The sequence below is a fragment of the Lottia gigantea genome (genome assembly GCF_000327385.1).
Source record: "Lottia gigantea unplaced genomic scaffold LOTGIsca_41, whole genome shotgun sequence".
Lineage (NCBI taxonomy): Eukaryota > Metazoa > Mollusca > Gastropoda > Lottiidae > Lottia > Lottia gigantea.
The window spans coordinates 1,734,364-1,759,854 of NW_008709421.1; the positions used below are offsets into that span (position 1 = coordinate 1,734,364).

A 25,491-nucleotide genomic window follows, 5' to 3' on the forward strand; every position below is an offset into this window, starting at 1 on the left:
TTAGCTGCTATCTGTGCTAAGGTGGAATTTTTTATGTTTCGTAAAAATCGTTTAGAGTACCCACGCTCTTTCAGTTTTGAGAAAACAATCGTACAGGCTTGGTTGAAATCAGATGATCTTGTACAAATTCGATGAAATCGTAAAACTTGTGACTTAATTATACCAGAAAAGGTATGTTTTGGGTGAAAGGAGCTCTTGTGCAAGAGTTGATGAGTATCAGTTTCTTTGAAATACACTTTAATATCCAGTTTATTTGTTTCTGCTATGGAATCTCCCTTAAAGACTGTGGTATCGAGAAAGTCTATGCTTTTGTCACTCACGTTTGCGGTTAGTTTGATAGAAGGATGGTGGTTGTTGAGAATTTCAAAGAATTCCCAAAACTGTTCGATAGAATAAGTCCAAACCATAAAAATGTCATCCAAAAAGCGTCCGTAAAAAAGTGGGTCAAATGGACAGAGGGGCAACACCTCATGTTCCCACTCTGCCATGAAAAGGTTTGCGTACGAAGGGGCGAATCGTTTGCCCATTGCTGTCCCTGAAGTTTGTAAATATGTTTTACCATTAAATGTGAAATCGTTTCGACTAAGACAAATCTCTAAAAGCTGTAGAATTGCATCGTCGGGTCTGTTTGGATTTGGGTTTCTATTAAAAGCTTTACGAACTGCCGTTAAACCAGTAGTGTTATCGATATTGGTATACATAGAAGAAACGTCGATAGAAATTAAAATGGCATTAGAGGGAACTCGAAAATTTTTATTTTATTGACAAAATCGGTTGTGTCTTTAAGGTAGGTGCGATGTTGGCATGCTAGAGGTAGTAAGAAATGATCAATGTATTCTGACACTGCATATGACTCACTACCACAGTCAGATATAATCGGGCGGCCTTTAGGGATTTTATTCGAGATAAACCACTCCTTGGTTGGATTCTTATGGATTTTAGGCAAAGTGTACAAATGTCTCTCGCGACAATCAGGTTTGGCAGACAGTAGTCATATTGTTTCTGTTTGAGATAACTAGTTTTGACTAAATCGACAAGAATATTATTAATCATGTTAGCAGTTTCTTTGAAAATTGGTTTCGGTAAAATGGCATAATGTTTAGGATTATTCAGTTGATTCTCTGCTTCTGAAACGTAATCTTCCCTATTCAGAATGACACAACATGAACCTTTGTCACTCTTTTTAATAACAATGCTATCGTCTTTCTTAAGTAAGTTTAACGCTTCACGTTCCACTCGTGTGAGATTAGGCTTTTCGTGTGTTATGGAAAGGTTCACTGTTTGGCTATTCATACTCGCAAATGCTTTCAATATTTCAGGATGGATGGCGGCCTGTCCACGTGGATTTAGGAATAAACATTGTTCTAGCACCACGTGGGGGGTGGTTTCGAAAAAAATATGTGCAGCTAAGATTTCGTTGAAATCGTTCAATGGATGGTCGGAGATAATTCAAGTTAGCTATCTTTGGTGTGGGAATAAATTTAAGTCCACGGTCTAAGATTGAATGCTGAAGGGGTATGAGAATTTTGCGGCTCAAGTTAACTACAGTTTGGCCTAGCGGTGGCCTCTCAGTATTTTTATCCCCAGTAATTAGTTTAAAGACTTACTCGATGCTTGAAGTTGGTGTATCCAAAACAAATAGATGCTGTTTGCTGTTTCTGGAGACCAATGAAGATTATCAACTGTTTCGAATTCTTCTTCGTAGGGTGGTAAGATTGTTGCGCTGTTGATACTGGACTCCATCATCATGTTGTTGAGGGTGCTGAGGTTCTGTTGTGCTTTCTTCGAGATTTTATTTGAAATGGGTATACATGTGAAGAGGATCTTGGAGTTTGGGAAGGTTTTGTTGGCTGTGGCGATTAATTTCTGGGCTTGGTTAAAGGAGGTCTTTGGTATCTGATCACGGTTGTTGAGGCCTACATGAAGAATAATGGTAGTAGGCTTGGGATCATGGTCGTATGATTCCAGAATTGACTGTATGTGATGGATTTGGGCACCGGGGTAAGAATGTATTTCGGTGTCTGAACTGGTTTTGGTAATTCGATTCAGGTTAGATGATCCAATTATTAAGGTAGATTTCTTTAGAGCAGGCAGTTTCCATAATGATTTGTCCTTGGTTTGGTGATAATACGATTTGGTAGCGGATATAATGGTCGTCGACGGTGTGATTGGTACTGGTTTGTTAGTTGTTAGAATTGTAGCATTGGGAACGGACTGGGATCTGGTTCGAGGAGGGGAAGGTCTGGATACACGTCTCGACTTGGATGGAGACTGAGGGGTGGTTTGCTGGTCCAAAAACGCACAGAAGGAAGAAAGGTGGCGGATCCTGGATCACGTGGTGAAGATTCAGATGGGAAGGGGAAGACGAGTCTGAAAGTGAAAAGAGAAGGGGTGTGCCCTCTCTACGAGAGCGTTTACCTATGTCTGCTGGACTAGGAGTAGGTGAACTTCGGGCTCGTTTAGGGGTTTGGTTCGGCAGCGTGGTGGCTCTAGATGGTGCAGGTGTAGTGTCCATTTCAGTTGGTAGAGATATGGTTACTCTGGTTTTTGTTTCGTTGATTGTTTGGTAGAATTTGGAGATTACAGCTTGAGTGAGACGTTTCCCATAGGAGCGACAGGCCCAGGACAGGGCATGAGAAACGATGCGGTCGACGGCAGGTGATGATAAAGACTTGGTACGAATGGTGGTCAGCTTCTCTTGAAGTGTGGTTTGGTAATGGTCGATCAGGACCTGCGTAACCTTACAGAGCCATGTCCGATTGAGGGATCTAATATTCGCGTCGACAGCTGATGTTTTCATTGCTGGACGGATAAAACTATCCAACTCAGAGACTTTGCGTTTGAAGGTAAACGCTGGTTGGCCTTGCTGTTGAAGGGTAAGGATTGCCAAAAAATGGAGGCACTGCAAAACTTGGAAGAACACCTTCACAAAGGGTTCTTCCTCCTTATGAGTGGGGACTGGTTGGCGTCGGTGGGCTGGTAGTCGTTTCTGTTGTTGGTCAGGTCGATGGTTACCTCTTGATTGGTAGGCTGTGTTGTAGGTAGGTCGGCGATGGGGTGGGATATAGCTGGATGGGTTGGTTGGTGGTCGGCGATTGGTAGGTGGTAGAGGTCGATGGAAGACAGGGCCGTTGTAGGGTACGTGATATTGGTTTGGTTGACGATTAGTGTTTCTATTTCTGGCTTCTTGCCAGTGGTTGATGTAGTTGGGGAGCATAATGAAAATAACTTGGGGTTAGAAGGGAATGTACAGCGGATGTAACAGGAGGAAACTGTATATGCTAGCGTGAAAATGTTGGGATCAAATTATGCAAATAAGTCAAACTGGGTTTGGGGATATATAAAGTAAGATGAAGGTTATGATGAAAAATGCAAAAAAATATATTTAGGTGATAAATAACGCTAACAATGATGTGAAAAATTATAACAAGTAAAACAAAAACACGCAATTGACACGAACCGGTTTTCGAAATATTATCCTTTTTCAAGTGTCGAGGAATGGTTATGTTATTTTATTATATAATAATCAATACATAAGCTTATACATGTATATTTAGAGTTGTCATCATTTTCAGATTTCCTCTCAGTAAACCAGTTCTTCTGGAAAGATGGCTTTCTAATTTGAGAAAAGAGAACTATATTCCAAAGCACTTTTCAACATTATGTTCGAAACACTTTGAAGAATGCTGTTTCTACAGATTTGGAATGAGAACACAACTTAAAGAAGATGTTGTGCCAACAATCTTTGACTTTCCATTTCATCTACAGAATGTATGTGTACCGGTACTAGAAATATTTCAAGGGTTTTAATATTTTTTTGCTTGTAAACAATATTTTATTCACAAGAGAAATGGATTAGGGAACAGGCTTTCGCCTATATAACCCCTTTCCTATAATACAAAGTCACAAAACAATTTAGATTAAATACAATATGAAAAATATATACAACATAATATATACATGTAATTAAATGAAAATGAGCATACACTCATGAAATAAGAGGTACAGGAGTTATTTATGTCAAATTTTGAAATTTTGTTAAAAAAAGAAAAAGAATAGAATAAAAGCAATTAATGGCAGTAAAATAATTACCTAATCTCGGAACCTTCTGCTGATATTTAAAAATGAATGAACTTTTTCGAAAATATAGAAAGGCTGTGTGAATTTATCAAATGAGGTGGTTGAATCAGTAAGATGGATTGGTTTTGTGCATCTGAATGTAAGGGACAGTATAAAAGAAAATGTTCAATATCTTCAAATTGATGGCCACACTGACATGTAGGACTGTCCGAAATATGACGAAAAAATTTATGAGCATTGAGATTACTACAGGAAAGGCGCAGACGGCAATGTAGAATCTGATATTTTAGGCTGCCAAATAAATAAGAATAAAGGACAATACTATCTTCAGATTTAAAGAGTGATTTAAAAGATATTACTGCGTCGACAATTTTGAAATTTTCGGGCAAGTTGTTCCATTCACGCATTGTTGATGGTAAAAAAGAGTTATAGAAAAGCTGAGTTCTACATCGGTGTTCTTGAAGTATGTTATTACATCTGAAGTTATATGGTCTGGATTCAATTTGGACTAATTCAGAAAGATACATAAGAGTCAAATTATTAATTATTTTATACAACATAGTAAGCTTATGCCGCCTCCGTCTCTCCTGTAGTGTGATGAATCCAGTTTCCTTGTAAATGACGTCATTGCTAGTTCCCCTTACAGCACCACATATAGTTCTGAGTGCATCTAATTGTAAATTTTCTAAAGCATTTGTTAGTTCGGCAGTGCACCCATCCCAAATGACATCACAGTAATCAAAATGAGGAAGTATATATGAGGTATAATGGTATGGAGGGACTTTCTATTTAAGCGGTATTTCATAGATCTCAGACAATTGACCAGCATTCCAGTTTTCGTTAAAATCTCCTTAATGTGAACATCGCATTGACAGTTTTTTTGAAAAGATAGACCTAAGTGTTTGTGAGAGATGACTTCTTTGATAGGTATATTATCTAAATTAAGAGTTGGTAAGAGTGGGTTTTTCTTAGTACAAAGTGCCAGTGTTTCAGTTTTCAGTGGGTTGGAGGAGACTAGCCATGTTATGACACAGTTGTTAATTATTTCTAAGTCATTATTCAAGACAGTCGCAGATGCTACCGGGTCCTCAATTCTTATAAACGATAATATTATGTCAGCAAAGAGTCGGATATTTGATTTTATATTTTATACAATGTCGTTAATATATATCAGAAAGAGTAAAGGACCAAGGACAGAACCCTGCGGAACACCAGCAGGCACGGTTTTGACATCAGAGGAGACCCCGTGTAAGTACACGCTGAGTTCTATCAGTAAGATAATTTTTTAACCAATTTAGTAGCTCTCCTCTGATACCAGCAGCATTTAGCTTGTGACAGAGTCCATTGTGCAAGACTCGTGTCAAAAGCCTTGCTGATGTCACAGAATACTGTCCTTGTATACTGACCCTGATCTATGGCTTGACAAAAAAAGTGCGAGAGATCTATTAATTGGTAAGTTGTTGAATCGCCGTGTAAGAAACCGCTTTGCAGATTAGTAATAATGGTGTTTTTCTTCAGGAAATTAAAGACATGCTTTTAAATCCACTTTTCAAATATTTTGATTACAATACTGAGAAGAGAGACTGGTCGGTAATTTCCACATTCAGAAGGATCACCCTTTTTCAAGATAGCTGTTACATTTGCAGATTTCCAAAGATCAGGTACAGGTTTTCGAGTAAGTGATAAATTAAAAAGGTTGCATAGGGGAATTGCTATTTCATTTGCAGGAGATTTGATTAGTTTACCGCTTATGCTTTTGATGTGTCTAAATTTTGCAAAGTTGGGAAGTTGTGCATTGATCTAACTTGCAAGTGTTACAAGTGTAATGGACCTGGTCATCTTAAACCTCATTGTAATTGGACAGGTGTGGGAGAATCTCAACCAACTTTATCATGCCAACTTTGTTACCAGAAAGGACATGATGCCAAAAATTGTCATAAGCTCAGTTCCAGAACTGTTAAAATGCCCACTGAGCAGTCTCAGTTATGTTCCGATATAACTCATAAAGCTGATAAGTGTCCCACTTTAAACTAAAAAGGCCTGAGCATACAGCGCCACCCTCAGACATATGTACTTTAGTTGATCAGTGCGCTAATAATAATAGTTTTAATAGTGATAGTAGTACTGGTAATGGTAGTACTTATTCATCTGATTGTATTTCACTTGATGAAGCTACAAATTTTCTATTTTTAAGAGTCAATGTTGCGCAGTTTGCAGTTTCTGTTTTATTAGATTCAGGAAGTGCCAGAAAGTGTTGTATTTAATTTTAAGCATAGTGATGAAACTGTACATGTAGCAAATGGTGATTCAGTCAGTATATATGGCACAACTCAAATTGAAATTCATGTTAAAGGCTGTTCTGAGAAATTGTTTGTTTTAGTACATATATTTGAAAATGCATTGCATCCATTGTCATTAGGTTCTAGATATATGTATAATAATAATATTACTCTTAATTTCAGAAAAGCTGCATTGTTTAAGGGTGTTAAATGTAAAGTTAAAGTTAAATTTACTGATAATTTAGTTATTAATCCCAGATCTGAATGTATTCTACAAGGTAAATTAAGTCGTAGCATTCCTATTGGAACTCAAGGTGTCTGTGAATCACACATTGCATTGTTATCTAAGGGATTATTTCTTGCTAAAGCTATTGTTGCCTGTGATTTAGAACATATTATACCGATCAAGATATTGAACCCTGGCAATGAAACTATTTTGGTGCAGAAAAAGTCAATAATAGCCACTTATCGAATTCTCGATAATTCTTTTGATATTTTATCTTGTTTTCATGTTCAGCCTAAAGCTAAGTCTGTTATTAATTCTATTGAAGAAGGTAAGCTTCTCAATGAACAAAGTGCTTTAGATCAGTCTCTGTTTAAGATCAATCCAGAGTTGTCTCCCGTTCAAAGTCAACAAACTTTAGATTGTTTATCAAATTTTAAAGATTTATTTGTAACAGACGATAATCCTGGATTGGGTTTAACTCATGTTGTTCAACATAAAATTCAGTTAAAAGATAGTGCGATTTCTAAGCACCAACGCCCTTATCGCCTACCTTCCGACAAAAAAAAACTTTAAGACATCAGTTAGATCATTTACTAGAACAGGGTATCATAAGTTCAGTTTCAGAAACTGAGGAAGTACCTTTAACCAGTCCTATTGTATTAGTTGCTAAGCGCAACAAGCCAAAATTAGACCCCAATAATATTACCAAAGAAACCAGTTTATCATCATATCGCTTTTGTTGTGATTTTCGATATTTAAATTCCCAAACCAAGGAATTTCGTTATACAATTCCTGACTTACAAGATCTCACAGAATCTTTTTCAAAACACACTCCAAATTATATCACATCACTTGATTTGTCTCTGGATTTTTTCAGTTGCCTATTTCAAAAGATTCTCAAAAATATACAGCTTTTAATACTTGTTATGGTACTTACAAATTTTTGAGACTACCTATGGGTCTAAGGACAGCCCCTAACTCCTTTCAATTATTGATGGATAAAGTTTTGTCTGGTTTAACTTTTCAATCTGTTTTATGTTATTTAGATGATGTGTGTATTATTTCCAGTAATTTTGAGCAACACATAAAAGATATTAGAGAGGTATTAGAAAGGCTAAGGCAGGCAGGTTTAAAACTTGGTCTCTCAAAATGTGCATTTGCACAGAGTAAATGTACTTTTCTTGGTCATGAAATATCACAAGAAGGTATTCGCCTCCCAGTGATAAGATCGATATTATTATGAACTATGCTGTTCCTAAAACCAAAAAATCATTACAACGTGCACTTGGTATGTTTAATTGGTTTCGTAAATTTATCAAAGACTTTGGTGCAATTGCCCCTCCTTTGTCACTTGATAAAACAAGGTGTACTATTCATATGGACAAATGAAAGCAATGAAGCATTCCACAAACTAAAAATTGCACTTAAAGAATCTGAGGCTTTAGCATTTCCTAGATTTGACCTAGAATTCAAACTGTCAGTGGATACTAGTTCTAAAGGAATGCAAACTACAAACACATGCCGATGGTCAAGAGCATGTCGTGCGTTTTGGTTCTAAAGGATTAACCAAATGGCAACGCAATTACGGACCTACAAAATTAGAGTTGCTTTGTGTTGTAACTAGTGTTTTAGACTGTAGTTCCTACTTAAGAGGAAGACATTTTATTATTGAAACTGATCATCAAGCTCTAAAATCTTTACATCAAAAACAATTTAAAGGTGCTATATATGAACGATGGTTATCTATTTTGCAGTCTTTTGATTATGCTGTCGTTCATAAGGCTGGTAAAAAGATGTGTGTTCCAGATGCTTTGTCGAGAATGGATGTTTTTCCTGAACAGCTATCTTCAAGTCCAACTGAAGACGACCCATTCTTCGAATATGTACAAGAAAAACCTACTCAGGTTAGATTCATCAGCAATGGAAAAATTGAAAAAGTTTTCCCAGCCACTCCTTCAGTATTAGATGATCAACTCTATGATGGTGACACAGAAGACATTTATGATGATCAAACACAGACTTCAAAACATTTTAAACGTGTTACCGAACGTGAAATTAAACAATCCTGTGGGATAAAACAAACTTTAGCTACTAACATTGAAAAAAATTGTAATGGCATGTTGCTTTCATTTACCCATATAGTGATATTACAACTTCACTGGAGACTTCATCTAGTCGTAAACCGTCTATACATCTAGATATGACAGCACTATCTATTATTGTGATCCTAATCTTCTTCACATTATCCGATATTTTGAAGATGGTGTTTTGCCCCGATCACAAAGACTTTCAAGAGAGGTTCTTCTTCAACAGTCTAACTTCATTCTTTTGGAAGATTTACTATTTCATTCCCGAATAGCAAAATCTAAGCGGACCAAATCAATGTCAAATTACCAGTTAGTTCTACCAGAAAGTTTAATACCTGAGGTATTGAGATTATATCACGATTCTACTTTAGCAGCTCATGGTGGAATTCAAGATACCGTGGACAGAATCAAAGAACATTATTATTTTCCGCGATTAGCTACGACTATATTAAATCATGTCATGAATGTCAAGCTCGGAAGATCACCAAAGTTCATGTGAAAAATAAGATTATTGCTTATCAAACTCCATCAAAACCTTTTTCTGTTTGGCAGATAGACTTATTTGGACCCTTACCCATGACTAATAGTGGTGCATCTTACATTTTTACAGCTGTTGACATGTTCTCTAAATATACTTTTGCACAACCCATTCAAGGAAAAGATGCTATTACTGTATCTGAATGCTTGTTTACCTTATTTTGTACTTATGATATATGTGATACTTTGATTACAGATAAAGGTTCTGAATTTACAGCTAGAGTAACTTCTAAATTATGTGATATGCTTCAGATTTCACAAGATTTCCTTCCTGCATTTGTTCACCATTGTCTAGGAGCTTGTGAAAGGACACATTTATCTCTTGCTTCTCAACTTACACCTTATATAAATAGTAAAGCTACCAATTGGAATTGTTATTTACCATGTGTTGTTTTTGCTATGAACAATTCTGTAAATTCAAGTCTTGGATATTTCAAATATTATATGGACATAGACCAAAATTTCCATTAGTTAATCATCAAGTTTCTTTTGAGGCGATTCCTGTTGATATTTCATCATTCTTACGTCAAAAACAAGCACAGTTTGAAGAGATACGTGAAAAAGTACTGCAGAATCTTCGAAAATCACAGGAAAATATGTTATTGCATACCAATGAAAAGAAGTCAACCATTACTTTTGATATTGGTGATTATGTATATTTACATGATGATACTAATAGACCAGCTAAAAAACTTCATCACCAGTATCTTGGACCTTTTGTTATAGTTTATAAACCAAGTGATCATATGGTTAATTTATCTGATCCTTCTGGGCATAAAGTCTTTCCTAAACCCATTCATGTGGATAGGATAAAACCTGCTCATGTTAGAGTCCCATCACCAAATAATTACTTTAAAACTACCAACAAAGTTCCAAAGAAGATATTTGTTACCAAAGAATGTCAAACTGATGGTGTGTTATATTCCAATGAGATTGTGCCTCCAGTTGACAACAATCTAAAAAACGTCCTAAACGTGTTATTCGTAAGCCTGTGGGCTTTCAAGATGAGAGTTTTGTAAATCCGTCAGAAATGTTTACATCAGATTCTGATAAAAATTGTAAAATTAAGAGAGTTTTAGCTCAAAGACAAACAGCTAATGGACTTGAATATCTCGTGCATATAAAGGGTGAGCCTGCCCAAAATTCTATTTGGTTGCCTCCTGCCTGTCCTAATGCCAAAGCCATAAAATATACAAAGGATAATCCTCCTCCTTTAGCTTATACATAGTTATTTGTATTGGAGAAATGTTTAAATGTTTCATGCAATTATTTAATATTATATGGTTCCATTTCCAATGTTTGATAATATTAGTTTAATATTTCCAGGGTAGAATATTTAAAGTTGTAAAGTTAAAATATTTGATATTAGTTTATGTTAACAGGTCAAATATGTTTGATAGAATATGTTTAAGGCAAGAAGTATTTGTTCTTATTATATTCCCAGTGAGCGTATAAATCATTTATTGTATCTCCTGTACTTATTTAGTTATACTTATTGCCAACAACTTTGATATATGTTCTTGGATATTTCAATTTGCATGAATTTGACACATTTAATGTTTTCTAATGTTTTGCTATGTCACTTAACATGGAAATACATTTTGTTATTCAGCATATTTTATTGATATCTCTTTAATATTATCATTAAATTGGGAATTGGATATACTATGATGTTTGGGGTAAAGTTAACGCTCTGAACCTGTGATGTTCAATTAAGTCAATTTATTTGTAATGTTTTTAATATTTTGGTATTTGTACCCAAATCGACATGCTCATGGAAAATTGTCTCCAATTTTATTTTGAGCGGCGGATGTTGTATATCTGGATTATTAATGAGTAGCTCGATTGTGGTAAAGGGACATAACTCCAAGATGTAAAAGTTAAAAAATACGAAACAATAAATTAGTTTCAGCTTTGTTTTTGGTTCTTTCATGTGAGATGATCGTGTTGTGATTTTAATTTGATTGTTCCTGATTAAATTGTGATTGTTGAATCTGTTTTATTTGATATGTGCACCATACACAACATGGTGCCAACAATATGATTTGCGGTAATTGTTATCAACTCTTCTGTGAAAAGGGCAGTTTTAATTTTGATATGCTCACATGATATTTATGTCGAGATAACCCATCTGTCAAAAAAAAATCCGCACTTGTTAGTCTTATGATAAGTAGTGTTAAAATGGTTATACATTGGGCTTGGCCTAAAACATTAAAAGTTTCAGTATATTAGTAGAACTCTTCTCAAACACAAATATTTGCTTGACACTTCTTCTAGAACTGTCTGTTTTGAAATTTTGAGCGTACGATTCAGGGAAAACAGGTTTTACGTTCATAAAGACGTTATCGGAGCCACCTTTTAATAATATGCACCTAGGGAGGAAAATGATTGGACAAGAAGGCACTGAATTTCATTAATTTACAAAAATATATGCCGTGTGTGGAATATATTTCTGGTGAGGAATAAATCAGTATCAGCATGTGGGCTTAAGTGTTTTTCTTAAATCATTTATCTTTGAAGGAATGTTATTAGTTATAATGAAGTTAATTACCACTGTGTATACATACAACGGTTTTTTCTGGACTTATTTATAGATCAAACACTGTACACGAAAATAGATGATGCATTTTGCCGCCGATGTCGAATTGGTTACTCGTGAAATATGGGCAGAAGTGGGGGAATCATAGACATAAAAGAATCCGTTTTATAAATCGGACGAAATTCGGGGTTGAATCCTTATATGTACGAAAATAGGTTACATTACTGTACTTAAAATAGTTCAACTCTCTGCATTCTTTTTCACGCTCACAGGTTTGTTAACGTTTTATGTGACATTCAAATTCATAACTATAGATAAACTTCAACCTCACCAATCTTGAGAATGCGCACTCGAGACTGTGGGGATGAACTGGAACGATTTGCATGTACTTCATAGAGATTAGGGTGGTTGAAAGGTAACAGGTTACTACCCAACAAAAGGCACTGGCAGTTATAAATAGAACAACATAACTCTTGTCGGCCGATTTGATTTGGTTTCGATTTGCTAGTACAATTTGGTTCAATTTCGATTAGATTAGCAGTGGTCTACATATGCGAAATTTGATATCGGCGATAAAGCAATATGGCTGCCTCCGCTGACAAAAAAAGGCATCTATTTTGATTATTATTACAGTCAAGTCACCCAATTTCGTGCTAACGTATTATTCGTGCATCTCTGGAATTGATTAATAATTCACATGCGCGACCTGGGGTGACCTCCGCATTTGGATGTTTGATAAACATGGGTTATCTATGGTAATCTATACACCAAGATCTCTACAATGTCAACCTGTAAATTTTTTTTGTCGTTTCTAAAGCTTTAAAATTTTTAAATTTATAATTTATTTGTAACATATACATAATGGCGGATTTCAGTTATTACCAAACATCACAATTTTTTATCGGCCGAATTTCCAGTGTCGTCTGCTAGAATGTATTCCACGGATTCCTTGTCAGCAGACAAATTCTATCGAACACAATGCATTTAGTGTTTCTCAAGCCTATTTACATATATTCAAGACACAAATAAATGGTGCATCTGTTCCTTTAAGTTCGTTTAATCTAGATATCGTCTAAGCTGTTATCTACATTCAGATTTTCCCAAAAGTGTCTACCGTTTTCTGGCATCATCGGACTCAGTTTTGCTATTATGTCGTCTTTTTTCTGTTGACTAACCCCTCTAAATCCATTTCTTAACGGAGTTGGCCTGTCCAGACTAAAGGTCATTTTTAGAAAATCCAATCCTCTAAACTCTTCATCATGGCTTGTTTTGTAGTTAAGAAGTCTGGACCTAAGTCTTACTTGTGCTTGAACAACATCTGCAAGCATAGGTCTAGGTTTCTTTAGCTAAGCAGCAGATTAACCACCAACCCAGGCCCGAATATCATCTGGTTGTAACTGAATTACACCCATGTACCTCGAATTAGAATCAGCCACACAAAATCAGAAAAATCATAAAGATTTCCACCAGGCTTGTTTGACATCTCTTTCTCAACACCAGGTGAACTGAGTCAGCGCTCATGAATGTATGTTCGCGCTCAAAGTATTTCAGCGTTATATCTTGTGCGCTTATACTCACTCCATTAACAATGGCTACCAAAGTTGAAAAGCAAAAATTTTTATTCCGAGCGACACAGTTATCCAAACAGAATATAGTATGGTTAACATCCCTCTAGTGCTGAAGAGCTTTTACAAATGCTGATGTAATTTCCTCTTGTTTTCTCCCACCAATTGCTTCATGCCAAACAATTGACACTGTATTTTTCTTATGTTTCTTCTTCGCTTTTACCAACAGAAGCGAAGGTTTCATGAAAGGCAATTATTCGCCTAGTGAATAATGCTGACTTATTGCCGGGCATTCGAGGAAGTATTATCACCTTCTGTAAATCAACACTGCGCTCACTGACGTCAATAGGGAAATCTTGATCAGCATCGTTCTGATAATTCACCCTGCTTACTTTGGCTGCTCTCACATGTTTAACCCAAGATGTACATCTTTCACAATCCAGATTATCTCTTACACCGGGTTCAGCTTCATCATCTATGACGGCTTGAAGTGCCTCAACAGCCACGGAATGATCATGGCAATGTTTGTTCATGTGAAATTATTTCGCAGCCCTCTTTCCCCAGGTTAGTAAAGCTTATTTTCACCTTTTTGCCTCTGATCTGTAAACGTCATATGAACATTTGAAACCTTCGTAATTATCTTTAAGGCCAGCATGCATTGCAGTAATGTTCACGTTACTGGGTAAATATTGGGTAAGAGCGGTGATAACTGCTTTGTCATTTTTCTTATGGTAGCCTAAACTGGTCAGGAAAAGTGTTGTGCGCATCTTTAAGCTTGTAGTGATAACTTAGGTTTCGGTGACTTACATGCTCGCCATTTGTGAATTTTAGAAACTCTGTCAATAGTGTGTAACAACGATGATTTCCGTTCATTGTATGTCACTCCCCAATATCACTCCCATATCTCCTGGCGTCGATTTAGTGACAAGTACTGAGAACAATTCTTTTTACACCCGCTACCTTCACAGGATTGCTGGATTGGATGACTTTTTCTGTCCCTTTCTAATTTATCAGTGCTCGGGCGAATACGTTTTGTTTTCTGGTGATCTAAAGCATCATCCCTGTCGGATTCAGTAGGATTGTCATCACCCTCAGAATCTGATGCAATATGTGTGTTATCTGGGTCAGAAACATCATCCATAATTGTTTCTTCCTGTTCTGGTATGGTTTGAGGAACATTTACGTCTACCAATTCGAGCAAAACTTGTGATTCTTCAACAGGTACATTATCGTGTGTCAGTCCATTCTTATTCAGTTGATTTATGTTGGGATTTTCCCAAACATTTAACTGACCCTCGCTTATTAAAGGAAACAATAAGGCTACTAAATCTTGTTGTTCTTGGCTTGGATTAAGGGGGACATCTTCTTTTATTAATTCACCTTCATTGCATTTCATTGGCCATTTCGAAACAGACTATTTTCCTATTGAGCCATTCCACCAACCCCCCACCCTTTTTTTTTCGGACCTGTGGAAGGTTAATTTCAAATTGAAATTAAGCCTTCTAAGTTAGCTTGTTTCAGATGGATTTAAAGTTACATTATTTCACTGTGAAAGTAAATTATCGTAACTTACCTTGTCCAGACACATTTAGCATCATTTAGCCTTTAAACAGGTTCATTTTGATATTTTTGATTCATCTTTATTCAAAAACTGGAGCCACTAAACTTTCAAGTTCTTATTTGTAAACACGGTATCTTCCAACCTCATTCTGATATAACACATGGCTATTAAGGCAAAAGGCAGAAAGTGTAGGGTTAACAAGACAGTACTAACTGAGTCAAAGGGCGGTAACTTCCAAGGACCTGTGTATTACGTGTGGCAGAGAGCAGTAAGTGAATTTACTGCCATCTGCTTCAGCATTGTTTGATGAATATACAGATACTGCCTGTTACCTACCCTTAAATCTCGAACATAACTTGTTATATTACTAACGGGGTCCTATTAAAGTGATGCTAAGATACTGCTTACTTAGATTAAGGTTGAACTTCAATTTGGACATATTTGCACTTACTGCCTTTTGCCTTAGCAGATAAATAGGTTAACGAATTTCCTATTTTACAGCAAAGAAACACAACGGAAGTAACAATTTCTAAATGCATTTTAAACAAGATACAATGGACTTATTTTTATCGAAACGGCAACGTGGAGTAAATGCATAATGTAGAAAGACTCATTTACAAACAAGGTTAGTGACTTGTGCAGAGGTTAAATCCAACATGGCGGACCGTGAAGAATTTCTAGCAAAATTAAGTTCCATTCGTTAATTGTGAAAAGTGAACAGACCCTATATATCTGGAATCGGTAAAAAGTAATGGTAGTGTGTCACTGAACTATATTCTATCGTGGTTGGATTTTAGTGAAATTACTTGAACAAGGAAGGGAAAAGGAGCCCTTCGATGAATGAACTAAATGTGAATCTACTAGTTCTTTAGCCAAACTTTTACTCGTTACAATGGATGATTAATGTAAATTTGTGATTAAATATTCATGTCGCCATCTCGGTTTTATTAATGAATCTTAAGGTACCGAAGGCACTGCAACCCCCATTTACTACCATTAAAGTCTGCTTTGCTATTCTGATGTGAAGTCATTTTGTTGCTCCCCATTAGGCCTACTATTAGGTTATCATGGCAATAGGCGCCTAAATATTCATCATAATGAAGGCATAGCACCCTTTGTTGTCCCGTTTAATACAACCAGCAATCGAGCAAGCAAGATAGTTCATTCCCACTATAAGATCCTTCAAGAGAAATTCCCCCATGTCTATAAGCAGAAAATGATAGTTGCATATTCAAAAAATAAGAACAACTGGTATAGAGCCAGGTTTCAGTTGATTTTAACTTGGCCTGGTAGTTGACATAACCCTTTAAAATAAATTAGTGTAGTCACTAACTTCTGGTTTTACAGCTTCATCACCACAAAAACTTTTTTTAATTAACCATAGTCTTTCACAAGTTTTTCTACCTAGCAAAGGTTAAACATTACCATCACAAACTACAAATAAGTTTTTATATTTCTTCCCCTTATGTTCAGTTTCTAAGATACTTTGTCCTATTACTTTTCGGGGAAGGGAGGGTTTGATTCTCCCAAATTTACAGGCCTAGGGTGGAGCAGACACACTTTATTTAGAAATTTATAGGATTAAGGTCTTGATATTGGGTTTTCTTCTTTTCTTATTCTGATCTGAAATTACAAAAAATAACTCGCCCGATGGGCAAAGGTTTAGTATCTGTTATGTACTGATTGTTTTTAGTTTACTATGAACAATATTATTAAGTTAAGTTCTATAATTATATAAGTTCTTATTTTTTGAATATGAAACTATCATTTTCTGCTTATAGACGTGGGGGAATTTCTCTTGAAGGCTCTTATAGTGGGCATGAACTATCTTGCTTGCTCGATTGCTGGTTGTATTAAACGGGACAACAAAGGGTGCTATGCCTTCATTATGATGAATATTTAGTCCTATAGGTCTTGCTGTATTCAATGTCTCAATCCAATGGGCCTCCCTAGATTGACGGAATTTGGTAGTTTCATCTTCGGGCAAGTCAATTTCTATACGCTCAATTGGGATTAGGGTGAGATCGTCTATTGAATGGTCGTCGAGATTGAAATGATTAGAAACAGGCTTGTCTTTCTTTAATTTGATGTCCGACCTATGAGCATTAAAACGGGTTCGTAAATTATTCTTAGTTTCTCCTACATATTGTTTGGGGCATTTCTTACATGAAATTAAATATATTACATTCGAATGTTCACATGTTAGATGTTCCTGGATCGGGTACCTTTTATTCGTAGAGTTGCTTAGAAAAAAATGAGTTTCTGATATAAAGGGACATGTTTTGCATCTACTGGACAAAAATGGAGCACTTCTTAAACCTGGAGGTACTTCGGCATAAAGTCTGTTTTTAGCTGCTATCTGTGCTAAGGTGGATTTTTTTATGTTTCGTAAAAATCGTTTAGAGTACCCACGCTCTTTCAGTTTTGAGAAAACAATCGTACAGGCTTGGTTGAAATCAGAAGATCTTGTACAAATTCGATGAAATCGTAAAACTTGTGACTTAATTATACCAGAAAAGGTATGTTTTGGGTGAGAGGAGCTCTTGTGCAAGAGTTGATGAGTATCAGTTTCTTTGAAATACACTTAAATATCCAGTTTATTTGTTCCTGCTATGGAATCTCCCTTAAAGACTGTGGTATCGAGAAAGTCTATGCTTTTGTCAGTCACGTTTGCGGTTAGTTTGATAGAAGGATGGTGTTGTTGAGAATTTCAAAGAATTCCCAAAACTGTTCGATAGAATAAGTCCAAACCATAAAAATGTCATCCAAAAAGCGTCCGTAAAAAAGTGGGTCAAATGGACAGAGGGGCAACACCTCACGTTCCCACTCTGCCATGAAAAGGTTTGCGTACGAAGGGGCGAATCGTTTGCCCATTGCTGTCCCTGAAGTTTGTAAATATGTTTTACCATTAAATGTGAAATCGTTTCGACTAAGACAAATCTCTAAAAGCTGTAGAATTGCATCGTCGGGTCTGTTTGGATCTGGGTTTCTATTAAAAGCTTTACGAACTGCCGTTATATCAGTAGTGTTATCGATATTGGTATACATAGAAGAAACGTCGATAGAAATTAAAATAGCATTAGAGGGAACTCGAAGATTTTTTATTTTATTGACAAAATCGGTTGTCTTTAAGGTAGGCGCGATGTTGACATGCTAGAGGTAGTAAGAAATGATCAATGTATTCTGACACTGCATATGACTCACTACCACAGTCAGATATAATCGGGCGGCCTTTTATTCGAGATAAACCACTCCTTGGTTGGATTCTTATGGATTTTAGTGTACAAATGTCTCTCGCGACAATCAGGTTTGGCAGACAGATAGTCATATTGTTTCTGTTTGAGATTTTACAAATTACAAACTCAAATTACAAAAGGAACTTAATCTAATCCGCCAAAGAACAAAAAGAACAAATATCACAAAAGAACTTAATCTAATTCAAATACAAAGAATTTAAATTCAGGGAAATAGGGCGGGAGGGCAAAATTAAGACTATACGTCTGTTACCAGTAAAATAATGAAGTCACTATTAACGAACAGATATAATGAAAACAAGGTGAAAACCAATCACCGGTATTGAAAGGGTTAATCTGACCTGTGCTGACCTAAGCTAATTTACACTTAAACTCATTGTACGAAGCAAAATCGAAATATCTGAAAAATAAAATAGTTAAAGGAGTTGCCAATTAAACAATTTATAGATAAAATACTAAAATTCCCAACCCCAATAACAAAACAGTAGTAAAGTAAATGAATACTTTAATTATTGTGGCCAAAATATACTCAAATTTTACAAATTACAAACTCTTAAATAATTAATAAAAGAACAAAATGAACAAACATTACAAAAGGAACTTAATCTAATCCGCCAAGCCAAAGGCCCGCAAACCGAAACATGCGATTGTTACATTATAGATAATCTTATAATTGGCCTCAATACAAAACTTACATAGATTGTTTAATAAGGTCTGTCATTCTCTGAGCTGTTGAAAACCGATCTTCCAAAGAAAAGTCAAGGTAAGCTTTATAGGCGTCACTGCGCCAATCGCCTTGAAGCTGAACTAGATCAGCTGGGACCTGAGCTCTAAATGCCCACGTGCCACCCCCTCTCCTAAAACTATGTGAAGAGTAAATCAATGGGTTGCGTTTTGTTTTCTGAACAAGACACCTTAGTTTCGTCATAAGTTTTACGTAAGTCAATGGAACGGTACTACCCTTCTGAACAATTCTAAAAAATGGGTCCGATGCTTTACCAGGTAGAAATGAGAGTGCTCTTCGCACCGCTATTACAGGGCATAAAACAGAACCTGGAATTGGTACAAGCGGAAAAAACAAAACACGCTCTCCAAATTGGATGGTCTTAGACCACTTAAATCTAACTAAAACATTAGTATCTACGTATGACACGTCTCTAATACATAGCTGCTTTTTCTTGTCAAAACTCTTAGCTGACGCTGGTACCAAATTTGACTTCCTACACATAAGAAAAAAGGCTAATAAAAAGTAACACCAATACATAGCATCATTTGCATTATCTAAATTCAAAATTGTACTGAATTCTATCAAAATAGTAGGCGTAATAGGCAAGGCCCGTTTTTGGTAATGGGAATTTAATCTACCCAGACCTTTTAAAATAAGTTTGAGTTCAATAGATTCTGAGTGGGGGAAATCAAATTCGAGCAATATATGCAAAAGTTTGACACCATAGATATAATTCTTAATTGATAGGACAGACTCAAAACTTCTACTGAGAAATTGAGCATAAAGAATAACGTTGTTTAATGAAGCAGGTAAGGGTCTTAACTCAAAGAAGGTGCAAAATTCTGGATTCACACCGATTTCTTCAAGCGAGCAATTTGTTTCTTCTTAAAAGGCTTTTCTAAATTTCAAGTCCAAATCCCAACGAGACAATTAGTCGGGTATGCGATTGGAAATACCATCTATGTGCTTCGCGCGAACTTCAAATTCATAAAGGGCTGCCAAAAAACAAATTTCTCTGAGACAACGCTGTAATGGAACACTCCGCGACTTGCCGTAATTTAGTGCTTGCACCGCAGTCTGATTGTCACATAGAAGCATAATTCTTTTACCCTTGAGGTATGCACCCCACAATTTTAAACTTATCACAATGGCTAACAATTCCAAGCTATTTATACATTTGAATTCACTCAGCACTTGTGTTGGAAAAGAGACATGAAAACATTGACATATGACAGGGAACCAACCACCACAGCCTGTCAAACAAGAATCACGTGCAATAACTCTATCATGAATGAGACGACTACTACTCGGTCATCATCATCGACACCCCATTGTACAAAGGGAGAAATGTTTGCCACCAAAGAAAATCCTTTTTAACATCTCCGGGAACTATAACTGGGCCCGTTTTATGATAACTCATCCTAAGCCAGTTTAAAAGTCTGCTTATAAAGATTCGACCCGGTCTCACACAGGAGGCTATAAACTGAAGCTTCCCCAGGATTGACTTAATATCCTTGACAGTAGCCGACTTCTTGTCTATCCAGTTTGAAAGCAGATCTAATGTCTCGCTTATTCTTTCTGGGGTGACTTCTAAGGTTAACGCACGGGTATCGAACATGACTCCAAGAAAAACTAGTCTAGTCGACGGGGCTACAGACTTTTCGATCGATTCCTCTAATCCACATGCGCTTAAGAGCTCACCTAACTTAACAAACGCGACATCTGCTTCGCTGCCGTTTTCGCCGCCAACAAAATCATTAAGGTAGTTTAAAAGTATATATCCAAGCAACGGAAACATGTATGACACAGAATTGGTCAACCGTTGACATATGCCGGCTGCTGATCTAAGGCCCATGCTAAGAACCCTATCGAAAAACATATGATTATTCCAAACGTACCCTACCAGATGCAAATCACCTGGATCAATAGGGATTTGGCCATAAGCCCTTTTAAGATCCCGCTTATATAAAAGACAGCCTTTATCCTTAGATTTAATTATTTCGACGAAATCGTCCACATTTGGATAAGTTAAATGAACGTTTTGATTTAAGTAAACATCTTTTTGGATGCCATTATTGATAGCAGACCCTTTGGGATAGCTTAAATCTAAGATGATTCGGCGGGAGTTACCTTGTTTCGCTACTGTGTTTATAGGAGACAAAAACATTGTTTTTGAAAAGGGTTTTTGTCAAAAGGACCTAATATGGAGCCGTAATTAGATTCTGTAATGAGATAATTGTATATGGAAGTTGGAAAGTCAAGGGCTCCTTTGTGATTAGTTGGAACTTGCTCCTGAGACACATGATCTTCGAAACCAAGGGGAAACCCAAATTCAATCAACTCGCACACCAAACTATCTTCGTAATCCTGAAGTTGTTCTCGGAAAAAGGCAGGCTTAAGCCCCGAATACACAGGAATTCGGCACACTACATAGTTATGTTTACCATATGCTACCGTTCTATGCACATCTAATATAGAAGAATACAACACGTAATTACGTCGCAAAATGGCATCCCTTAATACAAATTCAGTACATAATTCATATATATGCCTGCATAACTTACTATAATAATCCTCAAATTTATCCAAAGGCTCGAAATCAATTTGATCATTACTTAACTTGGAAGCTTGGACATTGGAGAGACAGTCCTCGGTCAGTCACAGTGTAGATAAGCTATGAGGACAAGCTGAAGAGCTTTCTGGGTGCTCGAGTTTCAGACCATCCTGCTTCCAACAAGCGGCGCAGATGTGAAGCACTCTACGATTCTGACCTCTAATCATGGACATATGAGACGAAGTTTGCGTACATTTGTTTCGCTGATAGGTACAGAACCAAACCACGTCTTCTTTGCTCGAAGTGCTGGGGGCTCATTTCGCCCTCGCTTAATCGGCTTTCTGTTAGTATATGAGTGTCGTTGAACTTTAATATAGGACACTAAAATAGAATCAAGGTCACTATTTTCATCTTGCCATGACGAAATCCCCATCTCGATCTTTCGAATAAAGGCAACATAATATTCGAGTAACCCTTTGAATACATACACTTCGCTGAAGTACAATATACGTTTCAACAATGTCAATCGCCCTTGCCCTTCGACGGTTGATATCCTAGGCTGGGAAATAATCTCCAGTTCACCGGCGACAAACAGATGAAAGGGTAAATCCGTAAAGGAAAAATTTCTACTAGCAAATTGAAACTGCAACGATGAATGGGGCCAGTTTTGTGGGCAGAGCACCCGGTCTGATGATTTGGCTTGAATGCCAGATTTACTAGATCTTGCAGAATGGACATTACCGGTCCCCGTCTTCACTCCATCATTATCTGAAGCATCTGGTTCTGAGTCTACTGTTAGATTCCAATCCAAACCTACTCATTTGACGGTTAACTTCAGCTGTAAGCTGTGGAATTTGGCGAAGATCATTAATTTGCAAACCAGTTTTGAAAGAACGAGGGTTAAGTTTCGGGGAAGGGAGGGTTTGATTCTCCCAAATGTACAGGCCTAGGGTGGAGCAGACACTTTATTTAGAAATTAGGATTAAGGGTCTTGATATTGGGTTTTCTTCTGTTCTTATTCTGATCTGAAATTAGAAAAAATAACTCGCCCGATGGGCGAGAAGTATAGTATCTGTTATGTACTGATTGTTTTTAGTTTACTATGAACAATATTATCATTTAAGTTCTTATTTTTTGAATATGCAACTATCATTTTCTGCTTATAGACATGGGGGAATTTCTCTTGAAGGCTCTTATAGTGGGCATGAACTATCTTGCTTGCTCGATTGCTGGTTGTATTAAACGGGACAACAAAGGGTGCTATGCCTACATTATGATGAATATTTAGTCCTATAGGTCTTGCTGTATTCAATGTCTCAATCCAATGGGCCTCCCTAGATTGACGGAATTTGGTACTTTCATCTTCGGGCAAGTCAATTTCTATACGCTCAATTGGGATTAGGGTGAGATCGTCTATTGAATGGTCGTCGAGGTTGAAATGATTAGAAACAGGCTTGTCTTTCTTTAATTTGATGTCTGACCTATGAGCATTAAAGCGAATTCGTAAATTATTCTTAGTTTCTCCTACATATTGTTTGGGGCATTTCTTGCATGAAATTAAATATATTACATTCGAATGTTCACATGTTAGATGTTCCTGGATCGGGTACTTTTTATTCGTAGAGTTGCTTACAAAATAATGAGTTTCTGATATAAAGGGACATGTTTTGCATCTACTGGACAAAAATGGAGCACTTCTTAAACCTGGAGGTACTTCGGCATAAAGTCTGTTTTTAGCTGCTATCTGTGCTAAGGTGTAATTTTTTATGTTTCGTAAAAATCGTTTAGAGTACCCACGCTCTTAGAAGATCTTGTACAATTCGATGAAATCGTAAAACTTGTGACTTAATTATACCAGAAAAGGTATGTTTTGGGTGAAAGGAGCTCTTGTGCAAGAGTTGATGAGTATCAGTTTCTTTGAAATACACTTTAATATCCAGTTTATTTGTTTCTGCTATGGAATCTCCCTTAAAGACTGTGGTATCGAGAAAGTCTATGCTTTTGTCACTCACGTTTGCGGTTAGTTTGATAGAAGGATGGTGGTTGTTGAGAATTTCAAAGAATTCCCAAAACTGTTCGATAGAATAAGTCCAAACCATAAAAATGTCATCCAAAAAGCGTCCGTAAAAAAGTGGGTCAAATGGACAGAGGGGCAACACCTCACGTTCCCACTCTGCCATGAAAAGGTTTGCGTACGAAGGGGCGAATCGTTTGCCCATTGCTGTCCCTGAAGTTTGTAAATATGTTTTACCATTAAATGCGAAATCGTTTCGACTAAGACAAATCTCTAAAAGCTGTAGAATTGCATCGTCGGGTCTGTTTGGATCTGGGTTTCTATTAAAAGCTTTACGAACTGCCGTTAAACCAGTAGTGTTATCGATATTGGTATACATAGAAGAAACGTCGATAGAAATTAAAATAGCATTAGAGGGAACTCGAAGGTTTTTTATTTTATTGACAAAAACGGTTGTGTCTTTAAGGTAGGCGCGATGTTGGCATGCTAGAGGTAGTAAGAAATGATCAATGTATTCTGACACTGCATATGACTCACTACCACAGTCAGATATAATCGGGCGGCCTTTAGGGATTTTATTCGAGATAAACCACTCCTTGGTTGGATTCTTATGGATTTTAAGCAAAGTGTACAAATGTCTCTCGCGACAATCAGGTTTGGCAGACAGATAGTCATATTGTTTCTGTTTGAGATAATTAGTTTTGACTAAATCGGCAAGAATATTATTAATCATGTTAGCAGTTTCTTTGAAAATTGGTTTCGGTAAAATGGCATAATGTTTAGGATTATTCAGTTGATTCTCTGCTGCTGAAACGTAATCCTCCCTATTCAGAATGACACAACATGAACCTTTGTCACTCTTTTTAATAACAATGCTATCGTCTTTCTTAAGTAAGTTTAACGCTTCACGTTCCACTCATGTGAGATTAGGCTTTTCGTGTGTTATGGAAGGTTCACTGTTTGGCTATTCATACTCGCAAATGCTTTCAATATTTCAGGATGGATGGCGGCCTGAGGGGGTGTCCACGTGGATTTAGGAATAAACATTGTTCTAGCACCACGTGGGGGTGGTTTCGAAAAAAATATGTGCATCTAAGATTTCGTTGAAATCGTTCAATGGATGGTCGGAGATAATTCAAGTTAGCTATCTTTGGTGTGGGAATAAATTTAAGTCCACGGTCTAAGATTGAATGCTGAAGGGGTGTGAGAATTTTGCGGCTCAAGTTAACTACAGTTTGGCCTAGCGTTGGCCTCTCAGTATTTTTATCCCCAGTAATTAGTTTAAAGACTTACTCGATGCTTGAAGCTGGTGTATCCAAAACAAATAAATGCTGTTTGCTGTTTGCTGTTTCTGGAGACCAATGAAGATTATCAACTGGTTCTTATTCTTCTTCGTAGGGTGGTAAGATTGTTGCGCTGTTGATACTGGACTCCATCATCATGTTGTTGAGAGTGCTCAGGTTCTGTTGTGCTTTCTTCGAGATTTTATTTGAAATGGGTATACATGTGAAGAGGATCTTGGATTTCGGGGAAGGGAGGGTTTGATTCTCCCAAATGTACAGGCCTAGGGTGGAGCAGACACTTTATTTAGAAATTAGGATTAAGGGTCTTGATATTGGGTTTTCTTCTGTTCTTATTCTGATCTGAAATTAGAAAAAATAACTCGCCCGATGGGCGAGAAGTATAGTATCTGTTATGTACTGATTGTTTTTAGTTTACTATGAACAATATTATCATTTAAGTTCTTATTTTTTGAATATGCAACTATCATTTTCTGCTTATAGACATGGGGGAATTTCTCTTGAAGGCTCTTATAGTGGGCATGAACTATCTTGCTTGCTCGATTGCTGGTTGTATTAAACGGGACAACAAAGGGTGCTATGCCTACATTATGATGAATATTTAGTCCTATAGGTCTTGCTGTATTCAACGTCTCAATCCAATGGGCCTCCCTAGATTGACGGAATTTGGTACTTTCATCTTCGGGCAAGTCAATTTCTACACGCTCAATTGGGATTAGGGTGAGATCGTCTATTGAATGGTCGTCGAGGTTGAAATGATTAGAAAC

General features: G+C 36.8%; 4 protein-coding genes across 4 annotated transcripts; 2 read left to right on the top strand and 2 right to left on the bottom strand.

Moving 5' to 3' along the window:
• Window positions 1-2,182: 2,182 nt before the first annotated feature.
• Window positions 2,183-3,217, bottom strand: LOTGIDRAFT_163749 (hypothetical protein; the record flags this gene model as incomplete). The annotated part of the gene is made up of 1 exon (XM_009060267.1): window positions 2,183-3,217. One exon carries the CDS (start codon window positions 3,215-3,217, stop codon window positions 2,183-2,185), a length of 1,035 nt encoding a protein of 344 aa, XP_009058515.1.
• A 356-nt stretch (window positions 3,218-3,573) lies between these two features.
• On the top strand, window positions 3,574-3,765 carry LOTGIDRAFT_60028 (hypothetical protein; the record flags this gene model as incomplete). Its single annotated transcript, XM_009060160.1, has 1 exon — window positions 3,574-3,765. A coding segment is annotated over one exon (192 nt), but the record flags the coding sequence as incomplete, so codon positions are not given.
• Window positions 3,766-4,823: 1,058 nt separating this feature from the next.
• Window positions 4,824-8,783, top strand: LOTGIDRAFT_163750 (hypothetical protein; the record flags this gene model as incomplete). The annotated part of the gene is made up of 3 exons (XM_009060268.1): window positions 4,824-4,831; window positions 6,543-6,913; window positions 8,392-8,783. 3 exons carry the CDS (start codon window positions 4,824-4,826, stop codon window positions 8,781-8,783), a joined length of 771 nt encoding a protein of 256 aa, XP_009058516.1.
• A 5,422-nt stretch (window positions 8,784-14,205) lies between these two features.
• On the bottom strand, window positions 14,206-14,709 carry LOTGIDRAFT_163752 (hypothetical protein; the record flags this gene model as incomplete). The annotated part of the gene is made up of 1 exon (XM_009060269.1): window positions 14,206-14,709. The coding sequence occupies one exon, from the start codon at window positions 14,707-14,709 to the stop codon at window positions 14,206-14,208; it is 504 nt and encodes a 167-aa protein (XP_009058517.1).
• Window positions 14,710-25,491: the final 10,782 nt, after the last annotated feature.